The 19,112-nt window shown below is 52.5% G+C and overlaps 1 protein-coding gene across 5 annotated transcripts in view; it reads right to left on the bottom strand.

The window, feature by feature from the left end:
* Dock6 (dedicator of cytokinesis 6) overlaps nucleotides 1-19,112 on the bottom strand; it is a 62,246-nt gene that overhangs the window by 12,775 nt on the left and 30,359 nt on the right. For 2 of the 5 annotated variants that reach the window (XM_075966580.1, XM_075966584.1), the window contains 18 exons: nucleotides 17,272-17,364; nucleotides 16,929-17,024; nucleotides 15,655-15,795; nucleotides 12,827-12,940; nucleotides 12,505-12,675; nucleotides 11,419-11,558; nucleotides 11,160-11,329; nucleotides 7,805-7,965; nucleotides 7,314-7,496; nucleotides 6,489-6,615; nucleotides 6,091-6,175; nucleotides 5,242-5,338; nucleotides 4,981-5,115; nucleotides 4,234-4,386; nucleotides 3,773-3,931; nucleotides 2,568-2,668; nucleotides 836-1,028; nucleotides 610-753 (listed from right to left, as the gene is read on the bottom strand). In XM_075966580.1, the coding sequence (XP_075822695.1) occupies nucleotides 610-753; nucleotides 836-1,028; nucleotides 2,568-2,668; nucleotides 3,773-3,931; nucleotides 4,234-4,386; nucleotides 4,981-5,115; nucleotides 5,242-5,338; nucleotides 6,091-6,175; nucleotides 6,489-6,615; nucleotides 7,314-7,496; nucleotides 7,805-7,965; nucleotides 11,160-11,329; nucleotides 11,419-11,558; nucleotides 12,505-12,675; nucleotides 12,827-12,940; nucleotides 15,655-15,795; nucleotides 16,929-17,024; nucleotides 17,272-17,364 (2,463 nt within the window). The remainder of the gene's footprint in view (nucleotides 1-609; nucleotides 754-835; nucleotides 1,029-2,567; nucleotides 2,669-3,772; nucleotides 3,932-4,233; nucleotides 4,387-4,980; nucleotides 5,116-5,241; nucleotides 5,339-6,090; nucleotides 6,176-6,488; nucleotides 6,616-7,313; nucleotides 7,497-7,804; nucleotides 7,966-11,159; nucleotides 11,330-11,418; nucleotides 11,559-12,504; nucleotides 12,676-12,826; nucleotides 12,941-15,654; nucleotides 15,796-16,928; nucleotides 17,025-17,271; nucleotides 17,365-19,112) is intronic. The other 3 variants (XM_075966579.1, XM_075966582.1, XM_075966581.1) reach the window with 2 other exon arrangements.

Genomic DNA, 19,112 nt, shown 5'->3' with positions numbered 1-19,112 from the left:
CTCTGGGATTATAGGTTTTCACCGCCATGCCTGGCTTTTTACTGGAGATCCAGCCTGAGTGACAAGCACATTAACCAACCGAGTCATCTCCTAGCCCTACATTCTCAGGGTGGTCCCAGGTTAATGGTTCTGTCCCCTGCACCCGACACAGGCCTCACTCACCGTGCTCGGCACATACTCTACCACTGCCACTGAGCTAAAGCCTCAGGGGTTTGTTTTTCTTATTTTGTTTCTGTTCTTTCCTCCCTCCCCCTTTATTCTTTACACAGCCCAGAGTAGCCTAGAACTTGCTGTGTAGCGGAGGACAGCCTTGAACCTCTGCTCCTCCTGCATTCCACCCTCTGAGTGCTGGGATCAATAGGCGTGCGTCATCATGCCTGGCTTACAGGGTCTGGAGATGGAACCCAGGGCTCTGTGTGCTAGAGCCCCAGGCCCAATTTCATTTTGTTTGGGGGAAAATGGCTCTGTAGTCCGTGCTGGCCTCAACGCCAGTCCTACGGCCTCACTGTCTCAAATGCTGGATTCACAGGCATGCACCACCTTGCCTGCTCCTGACTCCCCATTCCAAATCCCTGCCAAGCAGTTTGACACCATTGCTACAGGTCTCACCATGGTGAAGTAGGCAGCAGCCTGCTCCAGCAGCCCCACCAGACCCAGTTCCGTGAAGTTCTTCCCGGAGCAGAAGCCCTCCTCATCTGGTGACAGGATGTCATCAGAGATGGCAGATTCCTCCAACACGTTGGATGAGACATTCTGGGGAGGGCAGGAGGTGGCATCGGACCCAGTGCCCACCCAAGTGGGCCTTCCTCTATCTCCCAGTTACCCCATCACTAACCTGGAAGGATACACAGCCCACAGGCAGGTGGCGGCTGTCCTCGAGAAGGGCAAGGTATTCGGCCACCAGGGCAGCAGCATGTACCATGCACTGGGCAGCCTCTGCATGGTTGCCCAGCTCTGCATGTTTGCCAGCCATGTTCTGCAGCCATGTCAGCCGCAGGTCTGGAGAGCCTTGGTACCCCCGGGCAATCCTAGGGTCCACGTCAGCAGGGGAGTGAGCACCTGTCCCTGCTTGTCCAGCCCGACCCCACCTGCATTCTTACTTGTCTGTCCCTCTAACCATCCCCTATGGCTCAGTCATGGCTCCGCCCCACGCACCCTGCCCCCCTCTTCTCCATACTTTTACTTATCCTCACAGCCCTGTCTAAACTCACTTTTCTTTTTTTTCCTGTTTTACTTTTTGAGGCAGGGTCTCATATAGCCCAGGATGGCCTGGAACTTGCTATGTAGCTGAGGTTGACTTCGAACTTCTGATCCTCCTGCCTCTTGAGTGCGGGGATCATAGGTGTGTGCCAGGCTGGCCACTTGCACTGGTTAGTTTTTCTTTTTTCTTTTAAGTAATTTATTTTATGTGCATTGGTGTTTTGCCTACATGTGTGTTTGTGTGAGGGTGTTGGATCCTGGAGCTATAGACAGTCATAAACTGCCATGTGAGTGTTGGGAATTGAACCCAGGTCCTCTGGGCTCTCAACTGCTGAGCCATCTCTCCACCCGCCTGCACAAGCTAGAGGCAGCTGGGAAGAACTTTAATGGAGAGGATGTCTCCATCAGATTGGCATGTAGGCAGATCTGTGGAGTGTTGTCCTAATTAATGATTGATGGCCCAGCCCACTCTGGGTGGTGACACACTTGGGCAGGTGGCCCTGGGTTCTATAAGAAAGCTTTCTGTGCAAGTCATGGGGAACATGCCAGTGAGCAGTGTTCTTCCATGGTCTCTGTTTGGTTCCTGCCCCAACTTCCCTCAATGGCAGACTGTGATTGGGACATTTAAGCCAAATAAACCCTTTTCTGCCCAGATTGCTTTTGGCCGTGGTGTTTATCACAGTAACAGACGTCAAACTAGAGCACCCCAAACCGGCTGTGTAGCCAAAAATGACCTTAAGGCTCTCATCTGCCTGCTTCCCCTGCCTGCGTGCTAGAGAGGCCAGTGTAAGTGGTGCTGCAGACGGAAGCCGGGCCTCACGTGTGCTAGGCCGACCACCATGAGTCCTGTTCATGGCCACTGTCTGTGGGACCCGGTTTCTTCCTCTTGTGCCTGGCTTCCTCACCTGAGTGTCTGCAGTGTCCCACAAGCTGACGTGTGGAGCTCTCTCACAGGCCCCAGTTATGGCGCCAACTGACTACAGAATGAAATTCCCAAAACCAATAGTTAAATGAACAGTTCTTTTCCCTCTTTTGTGCATTCATTTTATCTCTCTGTGTGTGATATATGTGTGGGCTAACACAGTGCACATCAGGAGGTCTGATGACAACCTGAGGGACCCTCTCCTCTACCATGTGGGCCCTGGGATGGAACTCAGGTCATCAGCCTTGGTGGTAGGCACATTTACCATCGGAGCCTTTTCTCTTTATGAGCAGATTGTCTTGGGTGTGTGGTCTGGCACTGGAGAACTACAAACGCGTACCCGTATCTGTTTCCGTTCTGTCCCATCTTGTGCTTTGACCTGTGCCCTTCAGCTGCCTGCTCGCCTGGCTCCCCGCTCCGGGCCTGACTCTTGCCCCTCCCTCACCTGTACATGAGGTCCATGAGCATCTCGGGGTCCTCCTGGTGTTCCTTCATCTTCACTGTGTCTGTCAGGATCATGTGCAGGTTGAACATGAGGTCCTGAACCTGGAGCAAGCAAATGTCCAGGGGTCATAAGGGCAACGGGGTCAGGATTAAGATGGGAGAGCAGGGCTGGGAGATGGCTCAGTGGGTAACGCTGCCAGGCAAGCATAATGACCTGAGTCTGATCCCCAGCACCCATGTGAAAAGCAGGAGCAGGGCGGGGTGGGTAGGACATGGACATGGGACGATGAAGATGACGAGGACAATGAGAACAGGACAACACCACGGCATCTCTGACCCTGCTGTCTAGCTGAGTCAGTGAGACATCGTTCCTAAAAATAAGGTGCTTTAACTCCAGCACTTGGGAGGCAGAGAAGGCCCATCTGTGTGAATTTGAGGCTAGCCTGCTCTACATAGCAAGGTCCAGGACAGCCAGAGGTGCACAGTGGAACCATCTGAAAGAAAAGTCCCCGCAGAAAAATAAGGTGGAGAGAGACTGAAGAAGTCATCCTCCTGTGACCTCTGGCCTCCACATGCACGTGTGCACAGGTACACAGACATGCACATTCACCACACACACAGTGCCTCGCTCTACCTGCTCATGCGCACACTGGATGTGCACACAAGTACGCACTCACACCTTGTATTCCCAGCACTGGGAGGCAGAGCCGGGACCACGGCCGCAAGTCAGAAGTCATCCTGGATATATAATGTGCTCCAGGTTAGCCTAGGCTAAGGCTGAGATGTCCAAAAGGAGACAAAAAAGTTGGAGTGGAGGAGCAGATCAGTTATCTCAGAACACGGGAGGTAGGGGCAGGAGGGCCAGGGGTTCAAGGCCATCCTCAGCGACACAGTGAGATCTAGGCCTCCTTGACTAGGGGAGGGAGGGAGGAAAAGAGAGAGGGGAAGGGAAAAAACTTATCTCAAAAAATAAAGTAAAACAAAAGGTTTGTCTTGGTGGATCATGCATATAATCCTAGCACTCAGACAGCAGAGGCAGGAGGATTGTTGTGAGTCTAAGGCCAACCTGAGATATAGAGTGAGACCCTGCTTCACAACACCAAAGTTCAAATATGGATATCAAAAATAAATAAACAAATAAACCAAAAGACACGGGGCAAACAGACACACTGTCCACAATGGGAGGAGGGGCAGCATAGGCTTTACCTGCTCAGCGAAGGTGCTGTCCCGCAGCCCTATGTCCTCCTCCGCATAGGTCAGGATGGTCTTGAGGGACCTTCTCAAGTGCTCTTCACTGAAGTTCTGAGTTGTTCCCACAAGGGATGACAGGGACATGGTCACCAGCATCTTCACACGGGCGAAGTTCTGATCGGACAGGGAAGCGGCGTTGCCCTGAGAGCCTCAGGTGTCCCCAACTCCCTCACACCAGGGTCCCTTAAACTTTCTGACCTGTCAGCTGCAATATGTGGTTACTGCTCCCCACCTACCTTCCACCCAGGCTTCCAAGTCTGACCCCTCTTTCTGGCCTATGACACTGGATGATACTTGCTGATGGCCCCTGTGCTGTGCTGCACCACCCCAGCTGGAGCCCAGAAACCGGCCCCATACATGGCCGATCTCGCCCCGTGCTGTGCCACCCCAACTGGAGCCCGGGAACTGCCCCATACATGGCCGATCTCGAAGTTCTGGCGCATGAGCAGGTAGAGCGAGGCACTGGCGTGGATGCGGATGGTGCTGATGCGGCTGCCGCAGTGTCGCAGAAGCCTCAGGCAGAGGTCGGCACAAAGCTCAGTGTCTTCCTCGAAAAGCAGCTCCGGGAACTGCCCCCAGGCCCCAGAAAGAGGTTGTTCAGCCCATTTTTGGTACTTCCCTCCCCACCTCCAATACAGGGTCTCTCTGGGCAGCTCTGCTATCCTGGAACTCACTCTGTAGACCAGGCTGACCTCAAACTCAGAGATCCGCCTGCCTCTACTTCAGGAGTTAAGGCATGCGCCATCACCAACTGGCTGTTTTTATTTTTTGAGACAGGCTCTTTTACGTAACTTAGGTTGACTTTGTGCTCCCTGTAGAGCCAAGAATGTCCTTGAATGCCTGCTTTCTTGCATCTACCTCCCAAAGCTGGGATGACAGGTACATATAACTCCACCCAGTCTATTTATATTTCTGGAAGACTTTCTCTTTTTGGTTGTTCTTATTTTGCAGCATTATCTTAGGCAGTCCAGGCTGGCCTTGAACTTGCTATGTAGCCAAAGATGGCCTAGGATGACAGATGACAGCCACCATACCAGGCTTGCTCCTCAGTTCAGAAATGTAGCGGTGTTGTCTGTGCCATGGAACTGCCTGGCACACACTAGGTGCTCAGTACATGAACTATTATCCTGTGAATTGTGGCTGCTGCTTGGGAGTCTGCTCACCTTGGAAACCAGTGCTCGCTGGGTGGCTAGGCCGTGCTGCAGGAAGAGGGCACTCTGGGCGCTCCCCAGACTGTACAGAACGACTTTCAGCACGGCACTCAGGATGCTCTCACGGGCCTCCGACAGCATCACCGTCTTCACGGAAGGTGTCAGAAATCCACGGGTTAAAAGACAAGGGTGCTTATGGGGTCTGGGAAGCTGAGGGATTATGGGGCCACCATGTGGATGAGAGGTCAGGACAGACACTGGATCAAATCATACCTGCACAATGATTTCCAGCATGTCCAGAACCACTAGGCTGGCCTCTGTGGCCAGATTTCCATCCACCAGGGCTTCATGTTCCATTTCATCCTTGGTCCTGGAGGGCAGGGGGGGACCATGTGAAGCCACTTGGAGACAGACCCAGTGACATGACAGAGCCCTCTCCCACCCTTGGCTGTCCTTGGAGGGAGCAGCTCTCTAGATATTGATCTAAACCTCATGTGATGGTCTGAGTGTGTTCCTAAAGCTTCTTGTGTTGGAAGGTTGGTCCTCAGCTTGAAGAAGCTAAGAGATAGAGAGCAGGGGTGTGGCACGACTCAGTGGTAAAGCCCCTGCCTAGAATCCCCCAGTGAGGGGCTGGGGTGTGACTCAGTGGTAAAGCCCCTGCCTAGAATCCCCCAGTGAGGGGCTGGGGTGTGGCTCAGTGGTAGAGCCCCTGCCTAGAATCCCCCAGTGAGGGGCTGGGGTGTGGCTCAGTGGTAGAGCCCCTGCCTAGAATCTCCCAGTGATGGGCTGGGGCATGGCTCAGTGGTAGAGTACTTGTCCAACATTGGTGAGATCTAGGGTTTGATTCCCTAGACCCATAGGGACTAGTTAGACAGTTTTTTGGTTATTAGGAGTGTGCCCTAAGAAGCAATTAAGGTAGGTCTCAAGGGACAACTTTTTATTTTATGTATGTATGTATGTATTTATTTATTTAGAGATAGGGTCTTGCTGTGTAGCACTGTATGGCTTGGAACTATTTGCCCTGGGCTCCCAGGCTTGCACCAGCACAGCCTATGAGAAACTTTTAGACTGTAAATGGTTGTCTCAGGCAGCTCATCACAGTCGTGAGAATACCCATCTTACTTGTCCACACGGTCTGAGGTCTGTCTCCAGTGTGTAACACTCTTACGCCAGCGAACATTCTCTTGGTTTCCAGATGAACTTCTCTCTGCCATGTAAAATTGTATGTTCATAGGTATGTGGAGAGAGAAAGACATACGCAGACATAGGGAAACATTCACACACAGGAAGACGTCTATGTAGGGTTAAGCATACTGCTCGTCAGACACCACTAGTAGACACAAACAGGCTGTGGGGACAGATGAGAACCACATACATCCGTGTAGAGAGCAGTGACATGTGATCCCCCCCCCACACACACACAAGGACTCATGTATAGCCGAGGGCTAGCCTTGAACTCCTCGTTTACCGAGGGCTGGGATTGCAGGTGTGCACCACACACCAGCTCCCCGTCACCTCACCCCTGCTCCGGCGCACCATCTCCTGTCGCGCCCCGATGGTGCCCAGGATGGCCTCCTCCAGCCGGGCTTTCATGTCCAGGGACTTCTTGAACGTGAGGCTGTTAATGCGCTCAAATGCCCTTTTCCCCTGGAAAAGCAGAGAACCGGGGCTTCAGGTGATGTGTGTTCCTTCTGCTCAGGGCCCTTTGCCAGAAGACAATACAGCCTTCTCTCCAAAATCTCACCACCTCCAAATTCTTTTCATCCCGTCTCCCCTCTGCTCCCCCTTTCCCCCTCTACTCCCCCTCCCTCACTCTTCTCCCCCTCCTCCACTCTTCTCCCCCTCCCCCACTCTCCTCCTCCCGACCACACTTCTCCCAGCACCTGCCAATCACGCTATCAGACTCCCTTGCAGCTTTCCACCTTCTCTCCTTTCTTCACTCTCTAAATTTCTCATTTTTAAGGCAGAGCCTCCCATACTCCAAGCTGGTCTTGAACTCACTATGTAGCCGAGAATGATCTTGGCCTTCTGAACAGCCAAGCATGGGATGACAGGCTTATGTGCCCTTCCCTCCTCCACCCTCCTCACTCTCTTTTATCCTGGGGACAGATGGACTTTACGCGTGCCTGTCAAACACTCTATGTCTGCCCTCATCCCCAGTGCAACACTCTATTCACGAGGTCATGTGCCATCCCACTCCAGAGCTGAGGACGGACACAGCCACCTTCCACCCTCAGCTCACAGAAGCCCTGTACACACAGTCTGCCCCTGGCTACCCAGCTCCCGCTACAGAGAGCTCTGGGTGTGTGCTCATCCCCACCTCAGCCTCACCCACAGCCTCATACCTTGTACTCAAAGGCAGCCAGACAGAGGTAGAGGAGGTCCAGGAGGCGGCCCAGCTGGGGTAGGGCCAGGTCAGCAGCCCAGCGCTGCAGAAGGGCCGGCTCGGCATTTTTCAGGACCCACAGCACACACACCAACAAGGTCCGGCTGGACTCGGCAGAGAGGGGACAGCCTGAGCGAGCTGCCTGGGTGCAGAGAGGGAACAGAATCAATGTTAGTTTCCTTATACAAGGTGAGCTGTGGCCAACTGTACCTCGTGACATGACATCCTTTTTGTTTTGTTTGAGACACAGACAGGTGTCAAACCCACAACATCGTCTGAAGAAGATTTTAAACTTGTGATCCTCCTGCCTCTATCACCGCCGTGTTTAGATCACAGGTATGCACCACTCCGTGCAGGAATGTGGTACCGGGGCTGCATAGATGCTAGGGCAAGCACTCTACCACGTGAGCCACATACCCAGCCGTCTCTGGGGAAGAGCCTCAGACTTACTGCTGAAGGTCCCTGGGAAATGCTGGCGCGAGAGCCAGGAGCCAGAGGTCCCCCAGCGATGGCCATGGCCACAGATGGGTTGATGGTGCCTCCAATGTCCCCTTCACCTTCTGTGTCTGAGTCCAACATGGAAGCCAGTCTTGATCGCTGCCCTGAGCCCTCTAGGGGCAGAATAGAAGACGAGAAAGATGAGGCACTGGGAAGCTCCTTGCTTTAGCCAGGAGCAGTGGCCCACGCTTTGAATCCCAGTACTCAAGAAGGAGAGGCAGGGAGTTTGAGGCCAGTCTCGTCTGCAGAGTGAGTTCCAGGACAGACAGGGCTACACAGAAAAATCCTGTCTAGAACACCACCCCCAAAAGGAATAATTGTTGCTCTCATTCCAAATTTCCAGTATTCTTTGACATCAGCCACCTCAGACCAGGTCAGGTCAATAGTTGCTTATTGCTCAAATTTAATCTTTGTACTTAAAGTATGGCTACTCTGGCCACAGCTCCATAGTTAACACTTAGAACATAACTTGAGGATTGGGCCATGGGTCGGTCAGTGAGGGGCTGGGAGTGTGTCTCGGCCTTCTGAATACTGGGTTACATGGCTTGTACCATGACACCTGGCTGCCACGGACAAAAGGTAGACTGAACCCAAGTGAAATTCTGGCCTCAGCCAGCTTGGTGCAGGTCCCGGCTGAGGAGGTCGGAGCTACCTATCTGCCTAGACTCTAAAAGGAACACCCTCCCTGGAGAAGCCAACACTGCTCCAGACCGTGGCTCGCATATTCAATTGTAAGTGACCAAGACATCTGAAGTAGACACAGAAAAGAGTAAATGTCCCTTAGCAAGCAACGATTTTGCAAATAAAAGTCAGAGAAGGACAAAATGGTTTCAAAGATGAAGAATTTCGAAATAATGCCAGAGGGTCAGTGAGATGGCTCAGTGCAAAGATGGCTGCTGCTATGCCTGATGACCTATGACCCACGTTCCGGTCTCCAGGGCTCACGTGGTAGAAGGGGAGAACCGACTCTCACATGTCCCGACTTCCACATGTTCATGTGTATGTCTGCACACACACAGAAAACAAACAAATAATGTTTTAATTAAAAATAGGGAGCTGCTGGACATGGTGGCGCACACCTTTAACCCCAGCACTCAGGAGGCAGAGGCAGGTGGATCTCTGAGTCTACATAGCAAGTTCCAGGACAGCCTGGATTATATAGAGAGATTCTGTCTCAAAAAAAAAAAGTAAATAAATAAATAAAAGAGCACTGGCTGCTCTTCCAAAGGACTCAGGTTCAATTCCCAGCTCCCACGTGGTGATTTACAACTGTGTATAACTCCAGTTCCAGGGTTGTGACAGCCTCTGGCCTCTGTGGGCAGCAGGCACACACATGGGACACACACATATACACACAGACAAAACATTCACACACATGAAACAGTACAAAAATGATAAAACAAATAAAATTGGAATGTATGAAAAAATTAAGTTAAATTGGACATTTTACAAGTTAAAAGATATAGTGTCTGAAATTAAGAATTTGGGCTGGGACATGGTTCAGTGGCTGAGTATTTATTATGCACACATGAGGACTGGAGTTCAAAGTGCCCAGAACTCATGTAAATGTCAGATGCAACATGCTTGCAATTCCAGCCTGAGAAGGTGCAGACTTGGATGGTGAGACCAGCCAGCAAGCTCCAAGTCTGACTGAAGAAGCAAGCCCTGACTCAGCAGATACAGTGGAAGACTGATCAAGGCTGACTCCTGACATTAAACTCGGGCCTTCACATGCATGTACACACACACACACACCCTAGAACTAAACAGATGGGCTTGAAGACAGTGAACTCAAAGACAGATGAGAAAACAGCAGACATGTCATAGAAAGAAACACTCTAACATGAGGCACTGGAGTCCCAGGAGACAGAAGAGGAGGCAGGAAAAAGGTTAAGGAGATAAGAGCTGAGGATTTCTCCATACTGATGAAAGGCATGAATCTAGGGTCCTGTCTGTATCCAGGAAAGAGCCCTCGATTGTGCCTGAAGGCCATGCAGGACCACTCGCAACTCAGAACCGATGAGAGAGCAAAGACAGGAATACAAGGCCCGCTTTCTCACCTGCCTATTTCCCATTGAGCCTTCCCCGTCCCTCTCAGAAGGCAGCGCGGGCCATCAAGAGGCCTCTGGTGGGCTGGCAACATTAGGACAGCTCTCCACATGTGTGTTCCTGTCATGTGGATGTTCACGGTCTCCCTGGACAGTCTCCACACGTGTGTTCCTCTGTCATGTGGATGCTCACTGTCTCCCTGGACAGTCTCCACACGTGTGTTCCTCTGTCATGTGGATGCTCACTGTCTCCCTGGACAGTCTCCACACGTGTGTTCCTGTCATGTGGATGCTCACTGTCTCCCTGGACAGTCTCCACACGTGTGTTCCTGTCATGTGGATGCTCACTGTCTCCCTGTACAGTCTCCACACGTGTGTTCCTGTCATGTGGATGCTCACTGTCTCCCTGTACAGTCTCCACACGTGTGTTCCTCTGTCATGTGGATGCTCACTGTCTCCCTGGACAGCTCTCCACATGTGTGTTCCTGTCATGTGGATGTTCACGGTCTCCCTGGACAGTCTCCACACGTGTGTTCCTCTGTCATGTGGATGCTCACTGTCTCCCTGGACAGTCTCCACACGTGTGTTCCTGTCATGTGGATGTTCACGGTCTCCCTGGACAGTCTCCACACGTGTGTTCCTGTCATGTGGATGCTCACTGTCTCCCTGGACAGTCTCCACACGTGTGTTCCTGTCATGTGGATGCTCACTGTCTCCCTGTACAGTCTCCACACGCGTGTTCCTCTGTCATGTGGATGCTCACTGTCTCCCTGGACAGTCTCCACATGTGTGTTCCTCTGTCATGTGGATGCTCACTGTCTCCCTGGACAGTCTCCACATGTGTGTTCCTCTGTCATGTGGATGCTCACTGTCTCCCTGGACAGTCTCCACACGCGTATTCCTGTCATGTGGATGCTCACTGTCTCCCTGGACAGTCTCCACACGCGTATTCCTGTCATGTGGATACTCACTGTCTCCCTGGACAGTCTCCACACGTGTGTTCCTCTGTCATGTGGATGCTCACTGTCTCTCTGGACAGTCTCCACACGTGTGTGTTCCTTTGTCATGTGGATGCTCACCGTTTCACTTTCCAGGTGAGGCTTACGGCTTGATGTGGATGCTGTGGTGAGCTTGGCCCTGAGCTGCTCTCCCTCAGGCTGACTAGCCACCCCATCCCCCACCCCATTCTTTGCCTCTCCCACTCCATATCCCATGGTCAAGTCTGGCCCCATAAAACCCATCTTCCCCAGCCCTCTGACCAGCGAAGCCATGCAGTCGTGGCAGTGTGTCCCTCGCAAGGGAGAGCAGGGGCAGGTACAGCTCGGCCACCTTGGCCTTCACGGTGGGCTCTGTGTAGCGGGAGTCAACATCGTGGCTGCACAGCAGGCTGTGTACAGCGCTAATGGCCTTCTTGTGTAGAAGGGATGCCCTGTGGAGTGACAGGGAACTCAGCATGGTGCAGACATGGCTCCTGGCCCATGTCACACTCCTCTGGCCACACCCAGGCCCCATGCTCACCCCTCAGCTTCAGGGTCCAGGGCCAGGGCCAGCTCCGTCAGCAGGAGTCCAGAGAGAAAGTGCTGCTGCCTGAAAGGCCCACTTAGCTCGAACATGCTGGTCACTTTAGGGTCAGGGGCCTGGCTGGAGAAGGTGGAGCTCTGTAGATGGTAGAGTGGATGAGGTAGAAGGTCACAACCGTGGCCACCATGACAGTAACAGAAGTTAGCATCAAGAGCTGGAGATGAGTGGTTGGGATGGTAGAGACAAACCCACAGATCCTAAATCTGGATATTTCCCACTTTCCCCTCCTAAAAGTACTTCAGGAGGGGCCAGGAAGAGGGCTCAACCAGGGAGGGCACTCTCCACCAAAGCTAACAACCTGAGTTTGGTCCCCAAGGCACACATGGTGGACGGAGAGAACCGACTCCCGGAAGTTGTTCTCTGAGCGCCACGGTATTATCACAGCAAACAAGTGCTCCCCACAAAGTAAATACAATTTTAAATTAAGTATCTCCCAAGAAAGTGTCATCATGATATTATTTGCTCACTGTTGTAGGATGACAGTGCAACGGTACTGTCCGTGGGCACAGGGTTAAAGGTCAGAGGAACCGAGAGATGGCTCAGCAGTTGAGAGCACTGGCTGCTCTTCCAGAGGACCTGGGTTCATTTCCCAGCCTCCACATGTGGCTCACAACCATCTGCAATGCCAGTTCTGGGGGACCAAGCGCCCTCTTCTAGCCTGCACTGATACCAGGCATGCATGTGGTGCACAGTCATACACATAAAATAAAACAAATAAATCCTTAAAGGTCAGAGGTGCAAGGTCAGGGATAACCCATCTGTGAGGGGGGAGGGCATGGAGTCAAAACTCAAAAGGCTGAGGAACAGCAGACCGAATGCAAGCCCAAGGACTGGGTTTGTGGGTCAGAAGGAGTCAGTTTTGCTAGGAAATCTCTGAGAAGTCAAGGTGAAGACTCAGAGGTGACGAGTCAAAGGTCAATGGTGTGCCAGGGCAGTGTACCACAAGGAAGGGAGCAGACATGCAGAAGACAGGTTGAATGTGTGCCACTTAAGGTGGAAGCGGGGAGGAGGAGGCCCACCTACCTGGGAAGTAGTGGAGGACACCGAGGGGGAGGGGGAGGCTGGGGGCGACAGGGGGCTGCAGGGGAGGTTAAGGGTCACATAGTGCTCATGGCTACACAGGATGCGGGTGAAGTCCATTCGAAGGGTCAGCAGTGCAGTTGGATTGGGGGCAGACTGCAGCCGAGTGGCCACCTGCAAGAAAGAGGATGCAGGGGTGAGATCACCATTCTCCTGCTTTTAGACTCCATGGGTCCCAAGATGCCATCCTCTGCCTCCACATCCCCCACCATGGGTCCCACGATGCCATCTCCCACCCTCCATGTCTTCCATCATGCACACCTACCTGCTTGTAGTGAGCTCGTACCAGGCTGAAGATGTAACCTCGATCCGCTATGGATAGGAGGTCACTGAGGAAGAAGGCCAGGCTGGCGTTGAGGCGTTCAGCCAGCTCCATGTCCTGGGGACAAGGGACCTTTCAGTCCATATTGACAGTGTCCAGTCTTGCTCACCTATGCATGACTTCCTCAACTCTCGGGTCTTCATCCCCGACTTCCTCCCCTCTATGACCCACTCACAACACTCACTGAACTTTATTTTATTATCTGAGACAGGGTCTCGTGATGCAGCCTAGCTGACCTAGCTCACTGTAATCCAGGCTGGGGTCAAGCGCAGAGTTCTCCCAGCCTCCATACCCCAGGCTGGGGTCAGACGCCACTATGTCACACCCAGCCTTACAATACATTTTTCTTTCTTCTCCCACCCATAGTTGGATAATCCACTCTCTACATCCAGACTTCAGAGTGCAACAGAATGCATTTCCCAGGGTCATCTTGCAGCTGACGGTCATGTGACCATATTTTGGTCAATGAGATCAGAGAGGTGAAGTACCATCGTTCATTGCTTGAGACCCCTGGTGAACTGGGAGGCCGTGAACCAAATGTAGCCCTGTAGCCTACTTATGTACAGAGAAACACTTTGGTTCTGTTTAAATGCTTAGTTAGCATTGTAGTCTAGCAAATTAATGTGCTCTAATGGTATACCATCAGTAATGAGCATCTATTGGGCACCTACTGTGTGCCACCTCTGAGAAAGAAACATATGGTCCTGGGTGCTAATCCAACAGTCTTAGGGGAGAAGCCATATACTAACTACATAGCCCAGGCTAGCCTCAAGCATGTGGTTTTCCTGCCTCAGCCTCTCAGATGCAGAGATCACAAACGTGCACCACCACACCTGGCTGGGACACCTTAAATATGGAGCCAGATACAACTGGTGCTCATTCTATGCCAAAGGAATGAATGAAGGAGCAGTGCCCATCACCAACAACCCTACTGTCAGCGCTTGGGACTGCTCCAGGGACACCGAGACTGGGACCTCTGCAGCAGCCTAGAGGTCACTGGGACAGTGCAACAGGTGGCCTTTCCCAAACCTGAATGTCCCTATCATCCCCAAGATACATTTCTCCTTAAAAACCAGGAGAGTCGATCTCGGCGGCACATGAACTTAACCTCACACTGGGGAGGCAGGTGCTTCCCTTTGAGCTTGAAGCTACACAGCAAGTTCCAAGCCACTCTGGGCTACACAATGAGACTCTGTAAAAATCAAAGCGCATCAGGAGAGATGGGCTGGCAAGCTGGCTGCCGAGCCTGATGTCTGGAGTTTGACGCCCTGGTGGAAGGAGAGCTGCCTCCCAGACTGTCTCCTAACTTCTCACATGTACCGTGTCTCACAAACCCACACAAACACAATAGATAAACAAATGTAATTTTAAACAATTGGGATATGGGGCTGGAGAGATGGCTCAGTGGTCCTGGGTCTGAGTCTCAGCACCCACATGGCTGCTCACAACCATCTGGAACTCCTGTACCAGGGAATCCAAAGCCCTTTTCTGGCCTCCAAGGGCACGACACACGGTGCACAAGCCAAACACTCATCCACATAAATAATTTTTTTGGCTTTCCAAGCCATGGTTTCTCCGTGTGGCCCTGGCTGCCCTGGAACTCTCTGTAGACCAGGTTGCCTCGAACTCAGAGCTCTGCCGGCCCCTGCCTCCTGAGCACTAGGATTAAAAGCGTGCACACCACTGTCCAGCTTAAATTTTTTAATAAAAAATAATTAGGAGATATTTCTGTAGAACATGGGTTGGATGGAGTAGCACAGTGGGTGTTTCTGTCCGAGGGAAACATTCTCTCTGGCCCCGTACACCCCTACAGAAGAGGGTGACTTGTCCCCCCCAGTAGCATGGCACTAGGTTAGGCTACTCTGTCAATCTCTGCCTCAGTTTCCTTATCAGTAAAGTAGGGGTAACATTAATACTTCATGGATGGCTGGTGAGACTGAATAAGATCCAGCTGGACTCTTGCAGAAGATCAATGAATGCTTCCGTAGGGATACGGTGATCATGACTGCTGCTTGCCTAATTCCTGTGGGGACTGGAACTGGTAACCCTGGGGCCTTGGCGATCATCAAGCTCTCAGAACAGCAACATCCACTTATTATGTTCCTGCAGCATACTGGTGCCAAGTTAAGGGCCACAGGATGTGTCGTCCGCCTGTCTGACCGCCCCCACCCCTGCCACTGTGTCCTCACCAACTCTTATTCTCCTTCCATGGCTCTCCCTGCCTCTGGACCCTTGCACCACCATTCCTCCTGCCTGTGGCTCCCAGGCCTTATCCATCTCACCTTCCAGCTTTTCCTCCAAAACTGCTTTGTGAGGGCAGGGACTTGATCAGTTTTGTTTACTGCTGTGTCTCTACATCCAGCCGGGGCTATGTATACCATAGGTGCTCAAGAAAGAGACCATGCCAGGCAGTGGTGGCACACGCCTTTAATCCCAACACTCGGGAGGTAGAGGCAGGTGGATCTCTGTGAGTTCGAGGCCAGCCTGGTCTACATAGCAAGTTCCAGGACCAGTTGCATAGCTACTGAGAAACCCTGTCTTGAAAAACAAAAACTATATACATACATACACACACACACACACACACACACACACACACACACACACACATATATATATATATATATATATATATAGAGAGAGAGAGAGAGAGAGAGAGAGATTGAGAGAGAGACCACGAACAGCTGCATGTGGCACACTGCATCTCTGACCACAGCACTGGTCTGTCCACCTGGTCACTTTCCTCCAAGAGGCCCTGAGTACCTCCTCACCTTATGGACCCTGGTGATGACTTCCAGGCCCACAGAGGCCACCAGGGCCGCGATGTCATCCAGGAAGCGTCCAGGGAAGCGCAGCTTGCGGGGAGTGTCCAGTCGCTGGTTCAAGAGCAAGTGTAGTTCCATGCTTTTTATCTGGGGGTGAGGTGTGTGGGCAGGGTGTTAACTTGAAAGATTGTGGGCAGGGATCTGTCATATGGGAGGGACCCCAAGGCTGTGGGAGAGGTTTAATATACATAGCTGGGGCTCGAGAGAAACTGGGGTGCTGGACTGACAGGTGAGGCACTACAGGCAAGAAAGGGGAACATCAAAGGTTCTAAGCTAAGTAGTCGTGACTGAAGGGTGGTCTGGGCTTGACAGGAGGCACGGAACTTTAGCATTGAGAACAGTGGGCTGTAGGCTGGAGAGATGGCTCAGCAGTTAAGAGCATTGGCAGCTCTTCCAGAGGTTCTGAGTTCGATTCCCAGCAACCACATGGTGGCTCACAGCCATCTGTAATGAGATCTGATGCCTTCTTCTGGCATGCAGGTTTACATGCAGATAGAGCACTATAAACATAAAATAAATAAATCCAAAACAACCCCCCCCCCCAAAAAGCAATGGGCTTAAGGGGTCCTGACCCCAATAAATGCAGCCTGAAGGCTGTGAGCAGGACCTGAGGAAGTGACACAGTTGGGCCTGAGTGAGTAGGGTGTGAGAAACAGGTGGGACCAATGGTAGAGCCTAGGATCCTGTTTGGGGCGGGTCTCACTGAGGCTGGAGCACCCTGATTGGCTAGGCTGGCTGGCCAACAAGTACAGGGACCCTTCTGCCTCCAGGTCCCAGTGCTGGGATTTCCAGTTTCTGCCAGGCCCAGTCCTTTCCTTTTCAGATGTGTTCTCCTGATCTAACTCTGGTCTTCGTGTGTGTGGCAAGCACTTTGCTCTAACTGAACCTTCTTCCCAGTCTCTGAGGGGCTGACTTTGAGAAATTCAGGACTCTGTCTTGGAGGATTTTGGGGGAGGTCAGGGCCAACAGGCCCTGGGGAAGAGAACACAAAGACCCACTTAAAGGAATCTGGGGGTTAGCAAGCCTGACTCTCAGTGCTTAGCGTCTTTTGGAGGAAGGAGGGCCCATCTCTGGGTTGAGAAATCCTCTGGGGGGGGGTCACTGTCAAGGTGACCTCTGTCCCTTGTTACAGAAGAGCCCCAAGGCCTTTTCCTAGGGTTCTCAGATGCAGTTGCAGGGCACTTGTTCTCAGCGGTCTCTCTGGATGGGGACGTGCTCACCATGAGCTGGAAGAAGAACCAGGCGTGCTGTAGGGCCACCTCACGGACCGCACTACCACTCACCACCCACTGCAGGGCCAGCTCCTCGTGCAGCAACTGTGGACAGGGCGAGGGTCACCAAGGGCCACGTGACACCCTCCCACACCCCTTAGCAAGGCATGACTTGGGGAAGGTAGCCCGAAGCCTGGTTGGGGGTCAGAGCAGCAGGCGGCCATGCAGGGTGGGATGAGAGCAGACTCCAGCCCTGGCTGGGCTCTGGATGTGATGTGGGGAGGAGCACTGGACCCTTGCTGTGGGGCAGTGGGATAGACATCAGATCAGCCACCCTATTCCCCCGCTCTACCTTCTGCACAGTGTGTCTTGGCTGAGGGGCTGGCGGGGCCGAGGAGGAGGCCTCGAGGTAAGAGGAGGCACGGCTAGAGCTGCGGTCGATGGCCTAGGACGGATGGGATGAGCATGGATGGCAGAGAGAGTTAGTGATGAGGGTGGGAAACAGACGAGGCTACATGGATGGAGGGACGATGGTCCTTGCGGGCATGGGTAAAGAGAGATGAGCCCTGGTCCCCTTAAACACAGGAGGAATTTAGGGTTTGAAAACATTGCCAGAAACTTCCATATGCTAGAGATTTTGTGTTTAGTTTTCTTGAGACAGGGTCTCATGTAGCCCAGGCTGGCCATGTTGATGGCATTTGGTGGTGGAACCTTAGCAGGTGACTAGCATTAGGTAAAGCTGTAAGGGTGGAACCCCTACAGTACTATTAGTGGCTTTAGAAGAAGAGAAAGGGAAAGGCAGGCAAGATGGAATACACCTATAATCCTAGAGCTGAGGACGCTGAGGCAGGAGGATTGTGAGCTCCAAGTCAAGGGGGACCTTGTCTCACAATAAATGAAAGAGAAAGGAAAAGAAGGAAAGAGGAGAGGGAGGGAGAGGGGGAGAGAGGAAGGGAAGAGAAAGGGGAGAGGGAGAGAAACAGGGAGGATTGAGAAAGTGGGGGCACAGAAGGGAGAGACCCAAGTTAGCTCACTGACTCTGTCACCATGGCTACCTTTGCCACATGATCCAGCGCGAGGGGCCTGTGCTTGGGAGCTTACTTAGCATCCAGAAGTATACATTAACTAGTTACTCTTTACTTGTTTGTTTTTCAAGACAGGGTTTCTCTGTGTAGCCCTGGCTGTCCTGGAACTCGCTCTGTAGACCAGGTTGGCCTCAAACTCACAGAGATCCCCCTACCTCTCCCTCCTGAGTTGGGATTAAAGGTGTGTGCCATCCCTGCTCAGCAGTTACCCTTTATAAAGACCTGGTCTTGAGTTCTTTGTGCCAGGGACAGAAGACAGGCTGGGGTGATGGGCAGGGCCATGCAGGCTATGAGGCTGATGGGGAAGGGGCATAGGCGTGTGGGAATGGGTTTGTAGGTAGAACGAGGACACTGGGAATGGCCAGGGTGCTGTGGAAGTACATGGGACAGTGCGGGTACGGGCAGGTGAAGGAGCAGCTGAAATCAGACGTGTTGAGAAAAGAGGGGGCTGGACATGGTGGGGTACACCTGTCATCCCATTGCTCAGGGGGCAGGAACAGAGTGACTTCCAGGCCATCATGGGCCACATAGCAAGAATTTGTCTCAGAGGGCAACAACCAAACTAAACAACACTCCACAAAACACAAAACAAAGAACAAAAATAAGGGTTAGGATTTGACCCGGTGGTAGAGCGCTTGTCTTCATATGGTCAAGGCCCTGGGCTCCATGCCCTGTGCTCAGGGAAACAAAACAAAAGACAAAAGAAAAGGGGGTGCCCTGTGAAGGATGGAGTCAGAAGGAACAATGAAGATGAGGTGATGGCGTGGGGTGATGTAGGCCATGACTCCCCTAGTGTGGGGGGGTGCAGCAGAGACAAAGGCTGGTCATGGCACCACTGCAGACAGGGGAAGGGACAGTTTGTGAACAGGGAGGAGGTGTGGAGAGAGAAGGAAAGGAAGGAAGGTAAGACAGCAAAGACGGTACCTGCCAGGACTACAGGCCTGGCCTCCTGCTCCAGCCTTGCTCAGGGCCTCACAGGGCCTCAGTATGCCCCTCTGCCAAACAGGTATCATGGTCCAAGTTTCACTCTCCCAGCCTGGTTTTCTGGTCAGTGCTGGAGCTGGCTCTGCCACTGGCACTTAAGCACCCTGCAGCTGACATGGCCCAT

This window comes from Microtus pennsylvanicus, chromosome 3, assembly GCF_037038515.1.
Source record: "Microtus pennsylvanicus isolate mMicPen1 chromosome 3, mMicPen1.hap1, whole genome shotgun sequence".
NCBI lineage: Eukaryota > Metazoa > Chordata > Mammalia > Rodentia > Cricetidae > Microtus > Microtus pennsylvanicus.
This window is presented reverse-complemented; position numbering and strand designations above follow the sequence as displayed.